Here is a 23844-nt window from a genome sequence, read left to right as displayed (position 1 = left end):
ATAAAGGAAAGCATACCAAACGTCTTCTTCACTATCCTCTCTACCTGTGACTCCACTTTCAAGGAGCTATAAACCTGCACTTCAAGGTCTCTTTGATCAGCAACACTCCCCAGGACCTTACCATTAAGTGTATAAGTCCTGCTAAGATTTGCTTTCCCAAAATGTAGCACCTCGCATTTATCTGAATTAAACTCCATCTGCCACTTCTCAGCCCATTGGCCCATCTGGTCCAGATCCTGTTGTAATCTGAGGTAACCCTCTTTGCTGTCCACTACACCTCCAATTTTGGTGTCATCTGCAAACTTACTAACTGTACCTCTTATGCTCGCATCCGCTCTCCCTGCATCTCATACCCAAGACATTAAATCTCTGTCCTGCAGTGCTTGCACCAATATCCAATTGGATCAGCTTTTCCTTGTCTACTTTATCGAAGCTGATCGTAATCTAATACACTGCAATCAAATATTTCGTCGAACTCCTTTGCTCCAACGAAAACAACCCTAGATTTTCCAAATGAACCTTGTAATTAAACTTCCGTATTCCTGGAACCATTCTAGTAAATCTCCTGTGCATTTCCTAAAGTGTAATGACCAGAATTGTTCACAGTACTCTATTTGGGCCTAAGCATGGCTTTTTAATGGTTCAGAATAAGTACCCCAAAACAAAGTATATTAAAGTATTTGCAAAAAAATGTGATAAAACGTCACCATAAACAAAACGTGGTGAGCTAAATTCTGATAAAAATTAGAGAGTATGAAGGAAGCCATTTGAAGTTTCAAAAATAAGCATTTCACTGATAATGAATGCAATTAGATAAAGAATAGCTTGTATGAATTGAACTTTAGGAGTAGGCTGAGTTGGAGCATACACTGCACATTTCTGGTCGAAGAAGTTTTAGCATGGTCTTTTGCAATCAATCAGCATTGGAAATGGTGACAATTCAAGATTTCTCCTCTTATTAGTTGCTTAATAGTGCACCATTGCAACTGGATGTGGAAGGATTGCAAAGATTTTAAACTATCTTTTGTTTGTAGGATTGCTCCTCTCTGTCTGTAACGTGTTTCTTCTGCAGGTTGGTAAATATGTAATGATGTGCAGCTTCAGGTGATCTTTAAGTATGCCTGTCGTTGCACTTGACATATTCTTCTATAATCCTGATTGAACCTGAGTTGGTTCTTGGGCTTGATAGCATTGGTGGTGGTGTATTACAGATTACTCAGTGTCAGTCCACATTACTCAAGTCTCTATAGTGATATCTACTTTTACATGCATGGTGTAATCTTGCGCTATGAATAGTAATGGTAGAGGCTTCAATTCTTTCCATCGCATGGCTGGCCAGAAAGCACTTATTGCTTGTCATTGGCATATGCTTGGAAGAGTTTGCAGGTTGATAATCAGCTTATTTGGTCATGTTATTAATACATCTTCCATGGCCCCTGAGTCCTGGAATGTGACTGTTAGATGTTTCTTGACTATTCTATGGAACAGTTCCCAATTTGGCATGTTATTGTGATGGGTCAGTAGGATTTTGTCATCTGAATCCAAAGTCTAAGTACAACCAGTTTTAATTTTATTTACTGTAATTGTATCTGGCCACAGCTGTTGAGTTCCACTAAGTGGTTTTCTAGGTCAAGAATCAACTACATTACTGTGGATCTGGAGACACATATAGGCCATAAGTGCATTAGTGAACCAGGTGGGATTTTATGACAGTCTGGTAGTTAGATATATAGCTTTTTAATCCAGATTTATTTAATTAACTGAATTTAAATTCTCCAGCTGCCATAGTTAGATTTGAACTCTTATCTCCAGACCACTGAATTACTAGTCCTGTAATACAATCTATTGTTCCCAATATAGTAGTGGGAAGCCAATTATGGTAAAGCCAAGGAGATGAATGGTTGTCTCTGGCATTAACAATCTGAGAGAATGTTTCTTATGAAATATGCCAAAGCAAAGTGAAGTCAAGGCAAAGGCATGAAAATAATAAGTATCAGTGAACATAATTATTTTCTCATGTCGTAAATTTAAGTTTCCTATCAACTTGATTCACTAAAATAATCTGTGATGTTAATCACTTACTGAAGGTAATATTTTTCAGGATGGTTTATTAGAATAATTTAATACATTTGATTTGTTTTGATTCATTAGCTTTTCCCTGAAGGCCTTTCCTAACAAAAGCCAAACTGGATGATTCTATTGCTGATTAGGAATTCAAAGGAGACTTCAAAAACAGAAGTTGTTCAATCAATTTAGAATTACATAACTACTAAATGAATGGTGATATACTGAATTGGAAGAACAGAACATTATTTTGTCCTCTGCTCCTCTTAGTATTTTGACTAGGTATACATAGTGACAGACATTTATGTTTCTTTTCCTGCTGCTAGTGATGGATAAGTACCTAGCATCTGTGATTTGATGATAAATATAAATAATCATTATTATTAATTACTGGTCCCATTGTCATACTAACAATCTGAGTGACAGGCAATGCTTTTTAGAGTAAAACTATTCCAATGTAATAATCAGATTATCTATTTCCAACATTGCTGATGGATAGCATTATTATAGTAGTTAAAAATCACACAACACCAGGTTATAGTCCAACAGGTTTAATTGGAAGCACACTAGCTTTTGGAGTGACGCTCCTTCATCAGGTGGTAGTGGAGGGCTCAATCCTAACACAAGAATTTATACCAGAATTTATACATTGCAGGGTTACATAGGACTTTGCTCAAAAACTGCATGCATTCATTTAGAACTCTGAGCTCAAACACTACATGAATTTATGTAAAACTCCGTTATCTCACTTTTTAGATTAGAATCAATCTAAACATCATGGCATAGACAGAGAACACAGGGGGCCAACACCTTCAACATATTGTCTAACTATCACCATTGTTAACAGCTAACCCGAGAATGCAATTTTTTAAAAAGAAGGTTTTGTGATTTACACATGAAAGAAGTGAAACTATCACTGTATTCTAACAGATGAAAGGCTTAACAGACAATAAATTTTTCAATGTATAATTTCAATTACATCACACTGTAAATTTTTGCTATAAATTCTGTGTGTTAGGATTGAGCCCTCCACTATCACCTGATGAAGGAGCGATGCTCCGAAAGCTAGTGTGCTTCCAATTAAACCTTTTGGACTATAACCTGGTGTTGTGTGATTTTTAACTTTGTACACCCGAGTCCAACACCATCACCTCCAAATCATGATTATTATAGTAAACTGAAATCTTTATTTTGTTGCACAACAGTCACTTCTCAAAATTAAATGTAATATCATTCTTGAAGTGCTGAAGTTCAGCAACCCCACCCCACACAGAAACTGATGCAAACAATTCTCAAAGAAACAAAAGCTTGGAGCTGTGACACTGATGTTATCACAACAAATGTTATCACACAACCATCTGATGAAGGAGCAGTGCTCTAAAAGCTAGTGCTTCCAAATAAACCTGTTGGACTGTAATCTGGTGATGTGAGATTTTTAACTTTGTACAACAAATATTGAAGTCATTGTCCAGCGCTCTCGTGTATTTTATGATGCACACATTTGGTTCTTAGCAAGCTGTTCTGTTAGACTTTACCAGTAACATAATGATATAATTTAAGCAGAATTTTCTCAGGTCTAAAGATGGCACTCTATTCTAAACCAGTCAAAAATGTTTTGAAATAAATGTCTAACTGGATTGTTCTTTCAGACAGCCCAAGGTGAAAGGATTTAAATGGTTACCTTTTATACCAGTTAAAATAATCTTGTTAATTTAATTATATGAATCATTGCACAAGGGTTTCATAGGAACTGTGAACAATTTATTAGTTTTAACCAATATTTCTAATTCACTTTGAATATATATTTAAAATTCTGTCTTACTTAATAAAATATCGTGAAGATTATGAAGCTAATTCTATAGCTTATATATTTTTCAGAAATTAGTTCTCAGAAATCTATGTGATTACCCGATTAGTTCTCTTCTTGTAACTTGAGATTTGTTTCACTTAGAAAAACAGGCAGGAATTGGTCAGTAAAATATTGTTTGTGTACTGTTTCAAGTCACTATCCTAATGTGTGCAGATTTAGTTCTTTTCAATTTTCAGTAAGGTTTTATACCTCAATGGTAAAATAAAATCAAGAACTTCAGATGCTGTGAAATCAGAAACAAAAAAGGAAATCCTGGAAAAACTCAGCTCGTTTGGCAGCGACTGTGGAGAAAAAACAAAGTTCATGTTTCAGGGCCAGCGACCCTTCATCAGAACTGTCCAATTAACTCTGCTTTCTCTTCACAATGCAGCCAGGCCTGTTAAGTTTCTGTTTTTGATACATAGATAGTTTTAGAATCTTGATACAGTTTCCATCTACTTTGTGTAGAATCTTCCCATTGACTGAACAGTGTGGGCAAATTGAGATGGCAAGGGTGGAATTTCTACTACCAAGAACAAAAGGTACCATTTTCCAAGCAAGATGGTACTCTTGCTCATGAGTGGCAAGAGGTCTGTTGGCAAGCTTTACTATCCTCAGTAAAACTTGATCCTGCCTCATTGATATACAGTTCCCCATTCTCTCTTGCCCTCTGCACCGTAACTAGATAACAAAGTTTTGGCAATATGAAACTCAAAGCAGTTACCAGGCAACTCCAGCTTGCGGCTTACTTCCCCAACCCTCCATCAGTCACCATTATCTCGTAGCATGCTCCATGGGCAATGACCATGTGCACTTCCTGTCCAGTAGGACAGCTGCATCTCCATTGGGAAAGTGAGATGCCAATGAACCATGGCCAACATGTACAAGCAAATAAAACAATCTGTTTCGAGCATTGGACTAGATGCATGGCTAGGATTAAAAATAATGCTGGCATTGGCACCAGGAATCCTGGCAGGTCCTGACGGTGTCCTTTACTCCACCTGTAGTGAGTGGGAAAATACAATAACTAAGGTACAATGGCAGCATGGTACATAGATAATGAAGCAAGCTCAGGAAGGTAGCATGAGAAAACTTTCTAGGACTCTCAGAGGCACATCCTTCAAGAAATTTGCCAAATTTCTGTTTAACTCTATAGACAATTGTGCTACCTTGTCTTTGATTATAATTAATTGACATATAATCATTTAGTTAGAATAAGACTTTGTCGGTGAACTTATGCAAGCTTGTTAATTCAAGAGGAGGAAAACTGTTTGAGAGATATTAAGCATTTTACTTTCCAAAAAAGTTATTGTCTCAGCATATATATTAGTCATTAACATTAGAAGTTATTCAGTTCAAGATTCAAGGTAGTGCTGTCATTCAGCATCAATTGTACACTAGCACAGGTAGAATCAACAAGTGCCAATAGTGTCATGATCTTCTTCATGATACATATAAATGAAATTCTACTCAGTCATTTTTTGATAGATTCAGCCCTTTATCTTTTTAGTTTTATTCTTCTCTTCCTTATTATAATGTCTATTCTTAAAATATTTTGGTTTAATCAATCTTAAATTTACAGTGAGTCAATTCAAGAACTAAATTGAGAAGGAATTGTTTTACACAAACTGGCAAGTTATTTTTTTCTGTAGGCTACAAGGGCCTTACTGTCATTCTCAAATGTTGTTCTGAAAACCACTATGTGAAGACAGTCACTCATCTGTGCTTTACCCTGAATTGGTCTCATAATGATCAGCTAAGTCAGGCTAGCTGACAAATCATGAATGATGGAACAGCTTTTTAAGCTGGAGGGCCATAACAGACAGTTTAGTTTTGAAAGCAGTTACAGGATGCTCTTAAAGTGAAGGGAGGGGAGGGAGGGTTTGCCCAAAAATAGAGCCCCTTTTTAAAAGCAACATTTTTTTTTGTAAAAAGGCCTTTACTGCTAATAGAATGAAGAGATCCCCTCTACAGGGTGGTCCAGGTTACTGTGGAGCCCAGATAGACTGTAGGGAGACAATTGGCTTGTGGTATTGTCACTGGATTAAAAAAATTATAGAAGTTTCTGGGGTTCTTAATTTGAATGCCATGATAGCAGATGGTGGAAGTTAAATTCAATAAAAATCTTGAATTAAAAATTGAAAGGTGACTATGTAACCCATGTCAATTGTCATTTTTAAAAATCCATCTGACTCACTAATGTTCTTTTGGGAAGGAAACTGTCATCGCTATCTAGTCTGGCTTCCATGTACAACAGATCCACAGCAATGTGGTTGAATCTTAACATCTTTTAATTAGGATGGACAATAAATGGTAGCCTAACCAGTGATGCCTACATTCCATGAATGTTTTATTTTGAAAAAGACCAGGCTGGAGCACTGCCCACACTCACCCCAGCTCCACATGTCTCCCTTTATGATGCTGTTTCCATGCAACTTTACTATCTCCCTTGCCCCAATCACCATGCCCATCCCATCTTCAGGAATAAACAAAACTCACACCCAGAAGTCTCTGTTCCCAAATGCTAAAATCCAGCCCAAAAAATCTGAAACTCCCTACTCCCACACTTTCAAAATGCTTTGGATACAATTAGGGACTGTGATAAATTAGATACGGATATTGAGAAATATGGAGTAAAAGTGGATGGATGGAGTGGGGCATATCACTATGATAAAGATAATTTTGAAGAGTAAGCTGCTGCTGTTGTTGAAGTAGAGATCAACCAGGATCTAACTGAATGATAGAGCAAGCTCAAGGCAATGAATTACCTACTCTGTTTCTATTCCCCTGTTTTTAGGGAGCACATTTTTAGGCAATTCTGTGACATTACGGTAATATAGAATGATAGCAAATCATAGACACTTAAATAGGCTCTCTATTAACTTTATGAGCTCACTTTTAAGCTCATAAACCTGGTTAAATGTGCAATAATGTATTCTACTGATCTCTTGTCGAAAGGGCATTAAGCATGATCTCATAAGTGTGATAGTTCCTGTAATACATGCTATTGTTGGTAGGCTATTTGACTAATGCCTAATAATACTGCATAAAAGATCACACCACTCTGACATTAGATTATTGGGTTAGTCTTTCTGCTGCAGGATTACTTCAGCATAAGATGTACTTTGGAAAGTGTTTTGGAAAAGCAAAACTGCAGTGGATTAGTAAATGTACAAAAGTATATCATATAAAATCTCTAACAATATCTAAAAGTCAAAATTTGCTAATTATTTTCTTCATTCTTTCTAGTTACCAGATATTTCATTGGCTGTCAGAAGCTTATGAGTAGAGTAACATTTATATGCATCATAATAAAGATTATTGCCACTCTGGCTTTCTTTTCTCTGTTGTATTTTCTTGTATGTGATTTGTCATAATGCTCCAAGTACTGCATTAACAGTATTGTCTTAAAACCTGAATTAGATTGTTAATGTATAAAATATAGTATACTGAGACAATGTTTTTTGGAAAGTGAAACATTTAATCTCAACATATCTTTCCTCTTGAATTAACAAATGTGCATAGGTCACTATTATTGTAACTTAATGATTATATATCCATTAATTATAATCAAAGACAAGGTAGCACAGTTGTTATAGAGTTACACAGAAACATAATGGTCAGATTTTGCTGTCTAAATATAAGTCACTGCTATGTACAAATAAAAATGGTCCAACAACTTCATGTGAATTGTCCATGTGCTGTAAAATATGAAAAGCCAAAATTTGCTACAGCATTCTGTTAGTTTTGTAAGCGTTGCATCATGCTGTCTGGTTTGCCATAGGAATACATTAGAAAAGTATGCATTTGCTATATTTGCTTGGTGCAACTTAAGGTAACGTCACAACCCACTGTGCTATAAATTAAACCCTGCTATTCTTGGAATCATATCAAATGTTAAAGTTTTTTTAAAAAATATACACAATACCTGGATTTAGCTGATTCCAGTTGAGACAAAATACGTTCCAAATTTCTGTACTAACGGTTAGTGTTTATTACAAGTAATTAGACAATAGCTACAGATAAACAAATATAATACTACTAACCAAAACTCTAATCATCTCACAAACTCCCCCTTAACACACACAGGAAAAAAACACAGGGAAATGGATTATTGGTGGAGGTAAAAAAGCTGGAAAATCGGTCCAGTTATCTTTGCTTCTCAGTTCAGACGTTGAGATCATCTTTATTCAGCTGGCCAGCTCCCTTGTTCAGATACCCAAAGTTCTCTGAGAAACACAGAGTGAATGATTCACTTGTAATATGCCTCTGATTTATCAATTCAAAAGTCACAGCTCATAGCAATTGCTGTAAGAAAAATAATTGGTTTTCTTCAGGTTTAAACTGAGCTTTTGATTGCGGAGACCAAACAGCTTCTGGACTGGGAGCAGATCTGTACATTTCTTTTCCTCACACTCTCTGTCTCTGCAACTTGTTTCCAGTTCCAAACTGCTTAACCATTTGAGAACCAATCACACAGTTCTTAGCAAGCATAAAGACACTGTCATTGATTACTGCCATTAGAACACAACAATTAACTGCTTGTTTCTAATCAGAACTTGGTCCAGATGGTCTCTAATTCACTGATTGTCAAAGACTTGTTTGCAATGCTTGCCCTGGGTATCAGGTCACTTGCTTTCAAAAATGCAGCCACTCTTTCAAACACATTTTTTAAAAAAAGTTTTGTCTCATTTCAGTCCATGGTTTTTAAGAACACAATAAAGAGACATAATCCTCACAGTAGCAATAGATATTTTGGATTGGCCATTAGTATTGTAAGTACACCTTAAACAATCTGACAATTATCAATTACTGGCAAGCAATCTTCCTGAAACTGAAAATTAGTAGGAGTGTGGAGTCTTATTTTATGCACTCTCTCTTAAAATAACCTTTCTTTTCTCTGTTGTATTTTTTCATGTGTGATTTGTAACTGCATTTGTCTTCTTTAACTCTCCTCTCCTATTCAGTCCTTTGGCTGCTAGTTTAAATCTCATCAGTTTCCCTGCTCTCTGTGCTGTTTTCTGTTTGCATTTTTGGAACGTTGTGGATAAAATTGTTTGAGCTGTATGGAGCACGTGTAAGTCTATTGAATGCAAGATCATTTGGAAAAATTGGTTATAAATTAAAACGAGGTAAAACAATCAGAATATACAATCAAACCAGAGAATACTTCCGTTTGCAAGAGAGAGAATAGAAGTTTACACAGAAATGTTTTTCTATTGATTGTGTGGGAAAAAGATCTGCCACCCTGCCCACCCACAGTATGGCCACATAAAAAAACCATAGAAGCTGGCCTGCAAAACACAGAAATCAAGTCTGCCAACACATACAGAACACACCCACATTGCCCCAGTCTTGGCCAAGCAGGCTAACAAAGAAACCAGACATGGCCAAGCTATTCCCAGACCAGAGAATACACTTCCCAAACAACCTTCACAGTAAAGCTCCCAGCCTCGATTAGCACTGCGGTCCCAGTACCCTAAGGGCATGCTTATTGCCCATTGAAACCAATACCACATCAAAAAAGAGGCAGATCGAGAGACCCTGGAAGACTTCGCTCGTAGGAGGAACACAATGGACACATTTGAATGCCAGGAGAAGGGACATTTACACATATTTGCGCGGATGGGAAATACAATGAAGATTCCTCCAGAAACCATTCTCACCCACTCACGGAGATGGCTAGAATCTCCTGTGTCAATTACAAATGAATTGTTACTGCCGGATGCTTGATTAACTTCCATCCAGTTTATTCTTGTTTTAATTGCTTTACAATTTTCACCATTGTACTGTAACTACTTTACAATTATCTTTTTTATTTCAAAAATATACTTTATTCATAAAATAATTTGATGGTCTGTACAGTTGGTCATGCCATACATACGTAAACATTTACAAACAGAAATCAGAATTTATCATTTTTATATACAGGTCTGCATGTTTTTCAATCATATGTCCATATATTTAGCTGAGGCATCAGCAGAGCCCAAATGACTGGGTGGGCCCCATGTTCTTCTTAGGTAGGCAGATGTTACACAATGGTTTTTCCCCACCACGCCTTGGCAACAGCTGCCCCAAGCTTCAGCGCGTCCCTCAACACGTAGTCCTGGACCTTGGAATGTGCCAGTCTGCAACACTCAGTCGGGGTCAACTCCTTCAGCTGGAAGATCAACAGGTTTCGGACCACCCAGACAGTGTTCTTCACCGAGTTGATGATCCTCCAGGCGCAGTTGATGTTCATCTCGGTGTGCGTCCCGGGGAACAGACCGTAGAGCCTTTACAATTATCGCCTTTGTGTTGTACCCCAAAAAAGCATGCCTGCACCTTCTGTTCTGGGAAGAGCATTCTGGCCATCTGTGCAGAGAATCAGTTCTGTGTCAGCCTTGTCAATTTCTCTTCCATGATATCGCTTTGTTTAATAAACGGCTTGTTAATTTCACTATGATCCGTTGTGCTGAATTTTTCCGACAATTGTAAGGAGATTTTAAAATGAACTATTTTACATCTTGGGTATTTTTCAATTTGTTGGTATTCAGAAATGTACTGAAGAACAGAGGTTTGCTGATTTAATTTTTTTTTCCAAATTAGAGTAGAAATAATCCTTTTTGAGTCCAAAGCAATAATGAGATATGTGATGATGAACATACAATAGTAATAGTTTGCCTATCAGTCCTCTTTTATTGAGCTGCGATAGAGGCAAACAATTGAAATGAGCTGAGAAAGTGATAGAAACTAACTGGGATGGAAAATAAATGCAGAATACGAACAACGGGAGAAATAAACATCAGATATTCTGATATTTCATGAGGATTAAGGGTTTTACATGTTAATGAAATGTTCCTTTTGTGCAAATAGATTTTGTGAAATTATAAGACAGATGTTTTAAAGGAATTTAAGGGAATCTAAGTAAATTCTTATTTCCATTGCATGCAATTTTTAGTTTGAGTGCGATTTCAGGTCTTTTCTAATTTGACCCCAAGATTAATCTCAGAAATGTAAACTTTACTGCATCAGCAAGCACTTTGACAACTGACCTTCTTGTTGTATAAATTAACAAGACAACCAAGTGAATATGAAGCCCGTTGATGCTAAGGAATGTAGAAACTTCGGAAGAAGAGTAGGTCATTTAGACCATTATGGCTCTTCCACCATTTTCGGTCATTGGTGATCATTTACCTAAACACAACCATCTCGTGCTATTCTCTCTCATTTATCCTGCAGCTGCTGGACCCGCCGAGGTCCATATGCAACAGCAGCTTCTGGATCTGAATGTCAATGCATTTGTGCAATGACTGGAGTAAGCAGAATCGCAAGCTTAGAGAGATAATTGCTTTCAACACTCTGGGCTGCATCCAAAATTGGCTGAAAGGTGGGAAACAAAGGATGATAGTAGAAGGATGCCTATGTGGCTCAAACTCTATTTCCAGTAAGGTGCTGCCAGGCCCTTTCTTATTGTGATGTACGTTAATGATTTGGACCTGCCTGTGGAAGGCATGATCAAGAAGTTTATGGATGACATGAAATGGTCAGGCGCTAAATGGTGAGGATGATAGCTATAAAAGCAGGAGGACGTCGAAGGACTGGTCAGGTGGGCAAAGCATGGCATATGGAATTCAATGCAGAAATGTGTAGGATAAATTAACTTAAGTAAATTAGGTAAGTTAGGGAGAGTTAACTCAGCAAGCTATTACACTATAATGGGCAAGTCCCTGGAAGCTAGTGAAGATCAGAGGGACCTTGATGTGCAAACCCATAGATCCCTGAAGGGCAAGTAAGTGGTCAAGAAGGAGTTTGGGAAACTTGCCTTTATTAGTTGTGGCACAGAATACAAGAGCAAGGAAAATATATTGGAACTGTAGAAAATATAAACAATGACTGGAGTACTACATGCAGTTCTAGTCACGACATTACAGGAAGGATGGGAGTGTTCTAGAGAGAATGCGGAGGGATTTACTTCAGCTAGAATCTTTCAGTTATGAGGAAAGAATGGACAGATTGGAGTTGTTTTCCTTGGAGCAGCAAAGAGTGAGAGGCGACATGAGAGGCATAAAGAGGATGGATAGGAAGGCACATTTTCCATTAGTATAAGGATCATGAATCAAGAGGTCCAGGTTTAAGGTAACAGGTAGAAGGCTAAGAGTAGAGTTGAAGAGAAATTTTTAACTTGGGGCTGGCATGAGTCTGAAAACATGATTGGGTCAGAAACTTTCATAACATTTAAGCACTACTTAGATATTCGCTTGTGTTGCCATATGCTTGAAGGCCATGGGCCAGAAGCTGGAAAACAGGATTAGTACAGTCAGTTCTTCAATCTGTGCAGACATAATGGGCCAAATTACCTCTCTGTGCCATAAATTAATCTGTGAAACTGTCTGAATAACTACAGCAATAGTTCAATTAAAAAAGTGAGTATGTTATCTTGTTTAAAGCACAAAACTGTGTTACTGTTTATTCTTTGAATTGATACACTCAAAGTGTAAAAATGGTCTGTAAATGAGCTATCTAAATTCACAGTTCATTGATGACTCTGATGATACCCAAAATGAATGTGACTAGTCCTTTTTGTGGCTCTTGCTCGTTTACATTCAAATTTAATTCTCCTTTTGTTTAAATTAGCTTCTTGGTTCTCTGTTTCTGAATTTTAATTGCTCCCACTCCTCAGGCTTACTACTTGTATTGGAAATTTATCAGCTTCCTCAGTTTGACCGTAGACAATCTCCAACGTCTGTTGCTAGCCACAGTTGACTATTTTTTTTCTGTTAGATTCTTGTGACTTAAAAGAATACATCTTTATCACAAAACACATCTTGAGATATTAGCTATTGTCTATCTAACATCACACCTTTTATTCTATTTTCTCAGTCTAATATTGCCAAATTCCCCCTCATATCTCATAGTCCCCTTTATTTAGTTTAAGATCCTAATTTTGGATTGAACTATATAATTCCAATTTAATGAAAAAAAAATTATGTTCACAGCTCCCTAAAGGATCTTTTACAATGTTTATTAATTAGTCCTTTCTCATTACACAATGCTATATGTAAAGTAGCCTGTTCTCTGGTTGATTCCTCAACAGTCAACAATTCATCAATTCCACTCAACATCTCAAACATTCCAAATATCTATCCTCCCCTGCATTGGTACTCTTTAGATTTATAGCAGAATGAAGTCACCCATGATTACTGTATTACACTTGTTTTATGTGTACTTCTAATTTCCTGACATATACCATATTAAAATTTGCCACTACTGTATTCTTTGGCTATTAACATCATTTACCAAGTTTACTGCAACATGAAGACTGAAAGATCAATATTGTTAAGAGATTCAGGACAGAAACAGATGGGTAGTTCAGTGGCTGCAGACGGGAATTCAGGGTGGTATGTTGCCATCCTTATGCCAAAGATAAGGGTGTAACTGACTGGCTGAAGAGTACAATGAGATGGGAGAGTTAACAGGCTTCATCCACATTGATATCAACAACACAGGTAGAAGTAAGGACTACTGAAGTTTTCAGCTCTGGATTATTCCTAGTATCATCCACAAGTGAGTTTAGAATTAGGAAGATAAATCTTTGACTGGGAAAATGGTACAGAAGGAAGGGCTTTAGATTCTTGTGATTATGAGGAGTTATGGGGGAAATAGACTGCAGATGCAGGATCAATTACTTTGCAGGGTGATTAGTGAATTCTGTTTGGTGGGTTAAACAGATTTGGCAGTGGTCTCGGAGCCATGATGTAAAACTAAGAGGAATACCAAGGTGCAAAGAATATTGTGAGAGACAAATAGGAACAGAATAGGAAATTGGAAGGTAACAGGTGTGTTCACTGTAAAGGGGAACGTAATAAAATCTAAATTAAGGTTATTTATCACACTGACTGTGATAAATAAGCTACTGAGTTACAGCACTGATAGATAAGTGAAAACATGATGTCGCAATCGCACAGGTCTAACTCAAAGAAGTAGACAGGCAGGAGGGTGGAAGAACACAGCAAGCCTGGCAGCGTCAGGAGGTGTAGAAGTCGATGTTTTGGGTGTAAACCTTCTTTAGGTACCTCCTGATGCTGCCTGGCTTGCTGTGTTCTTCCAGCCTCCTGCCTGTCTACTTTGGATTCCATCAACTGAATTTTTTTTGTCTCTAACTCAAAGAAGCGCAGTTCTGGTTATTAAATGTATTTAGACATAAAATATTTAGGTACATTTAGGCAAGGGGGAAGAATGGATGAATTTTATCTTTTAGATTTTATTTTTATTATTCATTCATGGGATGTAGGTGTCATTGTCTTTATCAGCATTTATTGCCCATCCAGTAATTGCCCTGTAGATGTTGCTGGTGAGATGCAGCCTTGGGGTGTAAGGATACCCATGGTATTCTGAGGAAAAGATTTCCTTGTGTAGGATTTTCACCAACAATAATGAAGGCATAGTAATAAAATTCCAACTTAGGATAGGGTGTAACTTGGAGGGTAACTTGCAGATGGTGATGTTCCAAAGCATCTGCTGCCTTTGTCCTTCCAGATCATAGAGATCACAGGTTTGGAAGGCATCATCAAAGGAACCTTGATGTGTTACAAAGGCAGTCACTCTATGGAATTCAGCTCTTTTGTCCAAATTTGAACCAGGGCTGAAGTAAGGTCAGAAACTGGGTGGTCCTAATGGAATGCAAACTAAGACAGTAAGCAGTTTATTCCTTGACAAGTTCTTCTTGATAGCACTATCCATGATACCTTCCAAGGAAAAGAAAAACTCATGATTAAGGAAAACATGACAATGCTGAAGAGAGAACATGTCTCATAAAGGTCAGTGACAGAATCTAAGATACAAAAAAAATTAAAAAACAAACAAAAGCAGAAATATAAACCAACAAGAAAGGGTGAAGCATCCAGATCTAAAAGCCTTATCTCCATAAGGTAGTCATATTTCCATGAAGTAGCCTTATCTCCATAAGGTAGATGTGCCTTCCTCCCCAGCACCTCAAGTCTTCATATTGCTGCAGCTGCAGGCTATCGTAATATGCTTCCTCTGCTGTTGCATTCCCTTAGAACTTGGTCCTTCTGCCACTGCAGGTCCTCGGAACTCAGTCCCCTCTTCTGCTGCAACCCATCGGAATGTGCTCTGACTGCTGCCGCAAGCCCCTGTATCTTGCTCTCGCTGCCACAGGCCATCAGGCCATCACAAACCTGTCCCACTATCACTGCAGGCCCTCAGAACTAAAGACATGAATCTAAACATACACAGTACAAATAGCATGTCAATTGTGAAAATGTGGATCCTTTAGGTATGCCAAAACTATTTATACTTGCTACACTCTATTCCAAACAAAATCATATAAATACAAGCCCAGCAACATTAGGCCAGTTAGCATAACCTCAATGGTGGAGAATCACTTCAAAGTGATGATTTGGGAAAAAATTGACAGACCTTTGGACAATATGGGATAATTAAGGAAAGCAACACAAATTCACTAAGGGCAAATTTTGTTTAACTAACACACTAATCTCTAATGAGATTATAGAGAGAGTTAATGAGTGTGAGAAGATTATAATATATTTGAACCACAAAACAGCATTTGATAAAATGTCTTGCAACAAACATGAACAAAATAAGAATTCATGGAATAAGGAGGACAATAGCAACATGGATATAAATGTTAACTGAATGATAGGTAACAGACTTGTTAACAGTGATTTCTCAATTGGAAAAAAATCCGTTTAGTTCCCTAGTGGTCAATGTATGAACCCTGCACTTAGTGATTTATATATTCCTTGTTAGACCCCATTTGCAGTACTGGGAGCAGAGTTGGGCAGTTTGAAGGATATATTAGCCTGGGAAGAGGTACAACATAGGTTTACAAGAATGATGTAGATGTTCTGCAAAGCAGCCGCCAGTCTGCACTTGACCTCTCAGTGTAGAGGAGACTACATTGTCAATTATTAATTTAATTTGAATTGCATAATTTCCCTTTTTTAAAATTAATTTCTGAAGTGATTTATCAATTTATTCTTAAATCTCCCAATACAATGATCTTGACATGAAAACCTACTTCTACGGTCATAAATTTCATATTGCTACAACTAGTAAAGGCAAGGAAGCTGTTTGATACTACACAAATATGAAATCCCAACTGCCTTTTCTAATCTCTCTGAAAGTGAAGATGCGAGACTTTGATATCAACACTGAGGTGTGCCACTCATTACTGCTTAACTAATGCATCTGAAAGTGAATAAAAGATGCAGGATTCTTTTGTATCTACACACCATTCTTCATGAGAGTGACTGTGCCTGTCATGTTCAATGACTCCAGTATAAGAATAGCATAAAATAAATGGATTCTGTTATATTAACATAAAGGTAGAGATCTGCCCATCACTTCCATGTTTTCTTTGGAATAAAGGGAGCTCGTATGAAACACTAAAATTGTTATCTGATGACAAATGAAGGTCGCTGATTCTTAGTTTTCTTTGGGGGGGGTTTGAAGGTTCATGGTATCTGATATCCTAAGGGTACATTTATACTGCAAATTTAATGTCGAGATCCAGACTAGAGTTCTGAGAGCAATGATATAACATTTTCTTGAGGAATTGACACTGTAAAAGGTATAGGTTAAAAAATTTAGTGGTGTAAAACAGGCGCAGCAAGGTCCAATGTGCCAAGCTCCAAAGACATCTGAAAAGCATGCAGCATGAAATAGTGTCAAGCCATGTTTAATGAGCAGAAATTAAATACAAGCACTAGGCCTGTTGCATAAACTAATGGAGAGCTTACTGCCAGTTTTTGAATCTTTTGTTTTGAGGTTTGTTTTGAGCTGAAAGGTTTTGAAGTTTGATCCTTTAAGATTGACTGGATGTTGCAGAGCAGTGGCTCCCACTGAAAGGGTGGATATGATTTTTTAAAAATCATTGAAGCCAAAGAAACAGAAGTGTTCCTCCTGGCTCCAGAATGCTGGCAATAACTGCTGCCAGCCAAGATCAGACAATCTCCTGCTGTCTTCTCACTCCTCCTCCTCCTCTGGGTCTTGGCTGATAGTCACTGATAGTAAGGCACACAAGCTAGAAATTGAAACATTCAGTGTGTAAGCTTTCTCTGGAGACACAACACCACCAGAATCTCATCACGATTATTTATATGAGGGTAGAGGACCAATTTGACAAAGCTTGAGCCTCCATCTTCCTACATAAGAATGCTCCACCTACTCAGTTCTTCACTTGCTTGTTAAGCAGGACACTTAGAAAAGTAAAACATCTGACAACAGAGAAAAAGTCTAAGTGTATTTTAATGTATTTTACATCAGAGATTCCTTTCTCATACTATCCTAAATAAGATTCAAAGGGATCTATGTACCAACTTCAGTGAAACTTTATTCATAAAGTCATACAATGTATGAATATGTATCTTAGAGCAATTCTTGGTATCCCCTGGCTTTACTGCTTTAGATAGTCTTCTAAATTGTCTACCACCGTCTGATTGACATTGACTGAAAACTGCATTGTATTCTGGAAATGACAGTACATCTGCAACCATTTATTTCTGGCATTCTAGGTATTTCTGGTTCCTTGTGGCTGTTAAAGGAAATTGGTACTAAATTAAATCATCTAGATTGGATTTAAAATAGAACAAACAATGGCTTAAAAATCATAAATGTGCGAAGTTTGAAGCATTAAGTACGTGTCTGGAACAGTGATAAGGCAATATAGTGACTCACAATATTTTCTATTTGACTTCACAATTATATTTTCCTGTGGCTTTGATTCTAGGCTGAAAAGAATGATGATGCTAATGCGAAAGCTGAGCAAGAGCCTACCAAACCTGAAGACAAGGCTCACAAGGCTGCCACCAAAATCCAGGCTAGCTTCCGTGGCCACATAACACGGAAAAAGCTCAAGGGTGAGAAGAAAGGAGAGTCAGCTGTGGTAACGAAAGTGGAGGGCGCAGAGAAAAAAGATGACGCTAAAAAAACAGAGCCCATCAAGGAAGAAGAGCCAACAGCAACAGAACCAACTGTGTCTGGTTCTGAAGGGAAAACAGAAGAGGTAGAAAAGCCAACAAGCAATCCTGAAGCAACCCCCTCTGATGCTGAGAAGGCATCAGAGGCTAAAGAGGCTCCCACGGAAAAAGCAACGGCAGCAACAACAGAACAAAAGACCACAAATGGTGAAAAGGATGCCAAGGAAACAGGAAGTGATGCTAGTACGGCCACTGAAAGTACTCCACCTTCGAATGTCACCTCCAGCCAGGAAAAGGAGAAGAAACCAGTAGAAGTGCCTGATATTGAGGCTAGTGAAGAAGCAACAAAGGCTCAAACTGAGACAGCTGCTAGTAGCACAGCACCAGAGAAAACAGGTAAGAAAGACAAAACTTTTTTTTTAACTGAAAACACCTTAAGCTATAAAATCTGTGAGAAAAATAAAGAAAAATCAAACTACTATTTTACTTCTGGTCAACATTAAAACTATAATAACACAGCGATTTTAGTTAATTTTCCCAATTATCAATGCAGAAACATTCTTTAACATCATGTTTTGTTGATGATACTGTTGTTTCATCAATAGTAAGCTTTTCTTTAAGAGGCGAATCATTACTACCAAATTCATAATAAACTCATATATGAAAACTATTGGAAACTGAATGTTAGAAATTTCTTCTTCAAAGCATATTACATCCAGAATATTTAGTTAACACTTTAATATGATAAATATATCTATGCAACAGCTTAATTGTTATCTAAATTTTTGAGTCAGCCTTAACTGTGGAGCCAAAAACAATTATGTAATGTATTCATTTTCATATGTGCATGCATTTGAAAGACAAACATATGTGTAAGTATAAAATGTCCCATGTAATTGTAACAACACTACCAGTTTGAATTAAGGATTTGCAGTTTTATGCTTTTGCTCTGTGAAATGAAACAGATCAGGTTTGAAGTATTGCAGTGGTTGTTTGACCCCATCCAAACTTTTCATAAGATGTCCAAGACTATTAAAAACATTGCAAAGCCAGGTAAGAGACAAGCATTAGTATGTAAAATCTCACAACAACTGAATTGTTTTGAATAAAATGATGCCTTAAAGGTGGTCCATTAATCATTTTTAACTTTTTTTCCTTATTAACCCACTGTGTTTCAGAAGCTGGTCTAAATTTACATCTATGAGAATTTGAAATTAGCCTACAAGCTGTATGTGATCTCTGACATTACCTACTGTGATGTTCCAGTTTCAACCAGCTGTTACTATTCATTGTAACCTATTTTCCCATTTTCTTCGGAAAGCTCCCACATAATCAGCCACTTTACATACACTCCAACAGCTAAAACATGGAAAACAAATGCATGTATACAGTATTACATGAATAATAAGGAATTAGGGTGATTTATCATCCTTAATATGAGCTCAGTAACTGGATTGAATTTTTTTCATATGCATGTGTAAGTACAGTAGTATAAATTCAATGAACAGAGCAGCCATATATAAGTCATCCTGGCCAGTAGATATTTGGTTCCATTGAACTCAAAAGCCTCCACTTCGAAGATCATAACTAATATGTAAGATACTTTTAATGCTGTATAGTTTGCAATAAGACAATATGTCTCAAGTTCCCAAACAACCATGAAATTTATTTATACTGACCATGAAGTTTGACTAAAAATCCTATAAAATATTGAGAACAATCAATTACTAAAATCAACAAATGACTGAGACTTTGTATCTGATTCCAAAATAGAATAGATAAATCAAGGGAATCACATCGTCTTTAGTGTGTATTCTATTGCTTGAGCAACCCTCCTCAATTATTTTTTGAGAAATTCCAAAATGTTGATTTGAATTAAGGATATGGACAATTCTAAACAGGGCATCTCTAGCAGAAGACTGTAATCTGGTCTGATCTGACGTCAGTATCCATCTAGTTTCCAGGTTGAGACCAGAAATCTCTGCAAAGCAAAACATATTTTGCCAGCTGTTTGACAGAGATGTGTACTCACACATATTTCCACGTATGAGCAGGAAAGGAGACAGTGGTGAGCCTTGGTAGAATTTGTGATTTTGTTTGAATTGTGCTTAATTTGGAGAATTTCAGCATTGGCACACTCAGGAAAGTAACATTTTACACATTTTGCTACCTGAGTGAACAGCACCATGAGAGGGACATTTTTTCATAACAGATTCTGTGCAGCTGGCTTTCTCAGTTGTGAATAATTGACCACCTGTTTTTTTTAAAGGCTGTTGTTACCAGCTGTCATTTGGCAATGGGTACTTTTACTTTATTTTTTATAACAATAAACAGCGCAAGCAAGTTGAGTGTTTAAGGTTCTAATTTATGCCTTAAACTATACACTTTTTCAAAGATACTTTGAGTGATCAGAAAGGCCTCACAATATTATTCCTTGATTCGAAAATTGTTCATCATTATAACTGGAATTAAATAGCAAAAAGGACAGTCATAGCTAGAATAATGTTTCATGTTGGCTTCAGCAAGAACTAATTAATCTGGCTTCGACTACCACAGGAGTATGTTTTAATACTATACCATTTGCATAAAGGTATGATTCCAGTCCCTGAACAAACTGTGAAATGTATTTATAGTGAACATGAAGTTTGACTGAAAACATCCAAAAAGTGAATGAAGGCCAATTAATTATACACAACTGCTAGTGTTTTGATGTGCTTGTGAGACTCTTAATTTATTTTTCTCTATCTTTTTAAAATGGGCTGTTATTAAAAGTCCCATCTGAGATAAATGCAAGTTATTTGAACATTTCCAAACATGTGCATGCCATACAAAAGTTTACAAGCCATCTAAGCCAAGAACCAAGAAACTCAACCTATGAGACATTAAAATCTTAGCTGGGTAACAAGTATCTATAACAGCCTTTAGGCCATATGTTCTGTAGCTGTTACAAACATGTTTGTGGAGTGCATAGAATTTAGAGTACACTTAATGCCTATTATTTTTTAACAATCTGTTTATAAGTCCGCAAATTGAGTGCAAACCACAATGAACCATAAAAAGTTGTGTTCCTCATTCAGTGTGCAGCCATTTCAACTCAAATTCTGGTTGCAAACTTTGGCACAATATTCCGAACGTATATTGGTTGAAATAAAAGAGCAAAAAGTTGATATAGTTTTAAAATGGGTGTGTAGCCTTGTTTATTTTGTACATTCCATTGTTCAATATAACAAATTTATTCTTATATCTGGTCTATCTCAAGAGCATAATTTTGCATGTTTGTAACTGATATACAATTTTTAACAAAATTATCACTGATAAATATGTCAACTTTAAATTAAACCTTTCATATCAGTACTATATTTAACCAAATCAGTAATAGATAGTAAATGGTACCTTAAAGGAAAAATTACGTAGAATTATATTTTGGAATGTTATCCTTAATATATGGTGAAATATAAAAGTAAGGCATTGAAATGGTGTTTCATGATGTCAAAAGAGATGTCTTTGCTTACCAGTTGCAGTCCTCACTTTCTCCTACAGAAGTCGAGTCTGAATTACAATCCTTAATATTTTAGTTAATGTAATTTATTCAATTCAAATTTTTTTTTTATAAATCAGCCCATTAAAAGTACCTAGCAAATACCAAATGTTGATTAGATTAGCTACCCTACAGTATAGAAACAGGCCCTTCAGCCCAACCGACCCTCTGAAGAGTAACCCACCCAGACCCATTCCCCTGACGAATGCACCTAACACTATGGGCACTTTATCATGGCTAATTCACCTGACCTGCACATCTTTGGACTGGGAAGGAGACCGGAGCACCCGGAGGAAACCCACACAGACACAGGGAGAATGTGCAAACTGCACATGGACAATCATCTGAGGCACGAATCGAACCCGGGTCCCTGGCACTGTGAGGCAGCAGTGCTAACTACTGAGCCACTGTGCCACCCTGATGAGGGATGAGTTGACACAATTGTTGAGAAAAACCATAATAACATAAGACATAGGAGTGAAAGTAAGACCATTCGGCCCATTGAGTCCACTCCACCTTTTAATCATGGCTGACGGGCATTTCAACTCCACTTACCTACACTTTTCCCGTAGCCCTTAAGCCCTTGTGAGATCAATAATTTACCAATCTCTGCCTTGAAGACGTTTAACGTCCCAGCTTCCATTGCGCTCCGTGGCAATGAATTCCATAGACCCACCACACTCTGGCTGAAGACAAGTCTCCTCATTTCTGTTCTAAATTTTCCACCTCTAATTCTAAGGCTGTGCCCATGAGTCTTCGTCTTTCCGCGTAACGGAAACAACTTCACAGCGTCCACCGTTTCTAAGCCATGCATTATCTTGTAAGTTTGTATTAGATCTCCCCTTAACCTTCTAAACACTAATGAATCCCAGGATCCTCAGCCATTCATCGTATGTTAGGCCTACCATTCCAGGATTTATCTGTGTGAATCTCTGCTGGACATGCTCCAAAACCAGCAATCTTTCCAGTGGAGTTAATTTTGGTTTAAGCATAATCCAGTAAGAACCGTATACTAGAGAATTGCTATTTTTAACTGAGTGTTCAATTTTATTCAAACCAATAACATTTTAGTAAAATTTATTTTATATTTTAAATTATAATAGTTCCTTTAGTCACAAATTCTAGATCTACAATTCTGGAAATATCAAAGAAATGGTTATTTGCAAATAGAAATAAATAAAAAGGAAATTTTGAAGTCTTAGAAACAAATAATGCAAAAATAATGTTTTCATGATGACAGCGGTAAATTATTAAATGCAAACAACAGTTTTCTTTTGGATATGACATTTCAGAATAGAATTCCTAAATGTAAATAAAATACTTTTTGTCTCTTTTTATTCCTGCAATGTACTTATTTATTCACGTTTTAAGTTGAGGATTTTGACATTGATAATATTTGAAGAAACATTTGCAAAGAGATAATACTGAAAGTCAAATTTTGACCCAAATTTTCCAGTAAGAAGACAGTGCTTCCAAAACTAGAATTGTGCTTTAGGAAATTCTTGGTATAATGGAGCAAACAGGAGTTGTATGAAATTGGAATTGCTGATGGGCAGTTACTCAGTATTTGGAACTCTCTGAAGAATCTCCAATTCTGACTTACAATCAAAATCTTTGGAAGGTCTGCTATACTTTATAGTTAAACAGAAAAAGTTAGGGAAGAGGAATTGGAATCTGCTCTAACTCCTGGTTAACTATTAAACCTGACTACCATTACTCTCAGTTTACCACTGAGTTTCATTCATACCCCCCTCCCTTTTCAACTACTGCCTGTCATTGTTCATGCCTAACTGATCAACAACTCCGTTCCCCTCCCCCTCCCTGGCCCCTCACAGACACCACCACTAACAGTTCACAGAGCCTAAACTCCTCAGAAACTCACATACATACATCCAATACTCCTCCCTTCCCAACTCCACTCCGACTGCCAATATGAATGTCCAAGTCTTCCCCCAAAACTCCTGACCCCCACAACCAGATTTACTCCCCAACACCCACCAACTCCCATCCACTTACCTTCCACCATGTTCCCCACCCACCCTATCCCACACCCTTCTGCCTATGTGAAAGTTGCCTGTTCTTGATTCCACTCAACCGAAATTGGCTGCAATTCTTTTCATTGGAAACAAAGCTACATTCTTTTGGTTTATTAACATTATCACATTAAAAATGCACAAAATAATTCTTTTTAAGTGCTAGTTTTGGAAAGATTTGTCATCATGTCTATTACCAGAAGTAGCACTTTTCCAGGAATAGCCAAGCACCTTGGCTCAAAACTAATTAAGGCTTTTCCTGAGATAATTGAAGGATTTTGTTTAATTACCTCCTGAAGCATATATTTAAGTACTTATATTTCACAGAGGGTATTAGCATAATACCTAACTCACTGAAGTGAGAATTAACACTAGCTTTCCCAAAGCTTTTTACAGTTATAGAAATCAAAATTGACT

General features: G+C 37.0%; 1 protein-coding gene across 1 annotated transcript in view; it reads left to right on the top strand.

Moving 5' to 3' along the window:
• The window catches only part of gap43 (growth associated protein 43), a 262147-nt gene that overhangs the window by 56625 nt on the left and 181678 nt on the right, over positions 1-23844 (top strand). Inside the window, exon 2 of the mRNA XM_043700771.1 lies at positions 17667-18252. Within this exon, the coding sequence (XP_043556706.1) occupies positions 17667-18252 (586 nt within the window). The remainder of the gene's footprint in view (positions 1-17666; positions 18253-23844) is intronic.

Source organism: Chiloscyllium plagiosum, chromosome 12, assembly GCF_004010195.1.
Source record: "Chiloscyllium plagiosum isolate BGI_BamShark_2017 chromosome 12, ASM401019v2, whole genome shotgun sequence".
NCBI classification, from domain to species: domain Eukaryota; kingdom Metazoa; phylum Chordata; class Chondrichthyes; order Orectolobiformes; family Hemiscylliidae; genus Chiloscyllium; species Chiloscyllium plagiosum.
The sequence above is the reverse complement of the archived record's forward strand: the minus strand, read 5'-3'. Positions and strand labels throughout refer to the sequence as shown.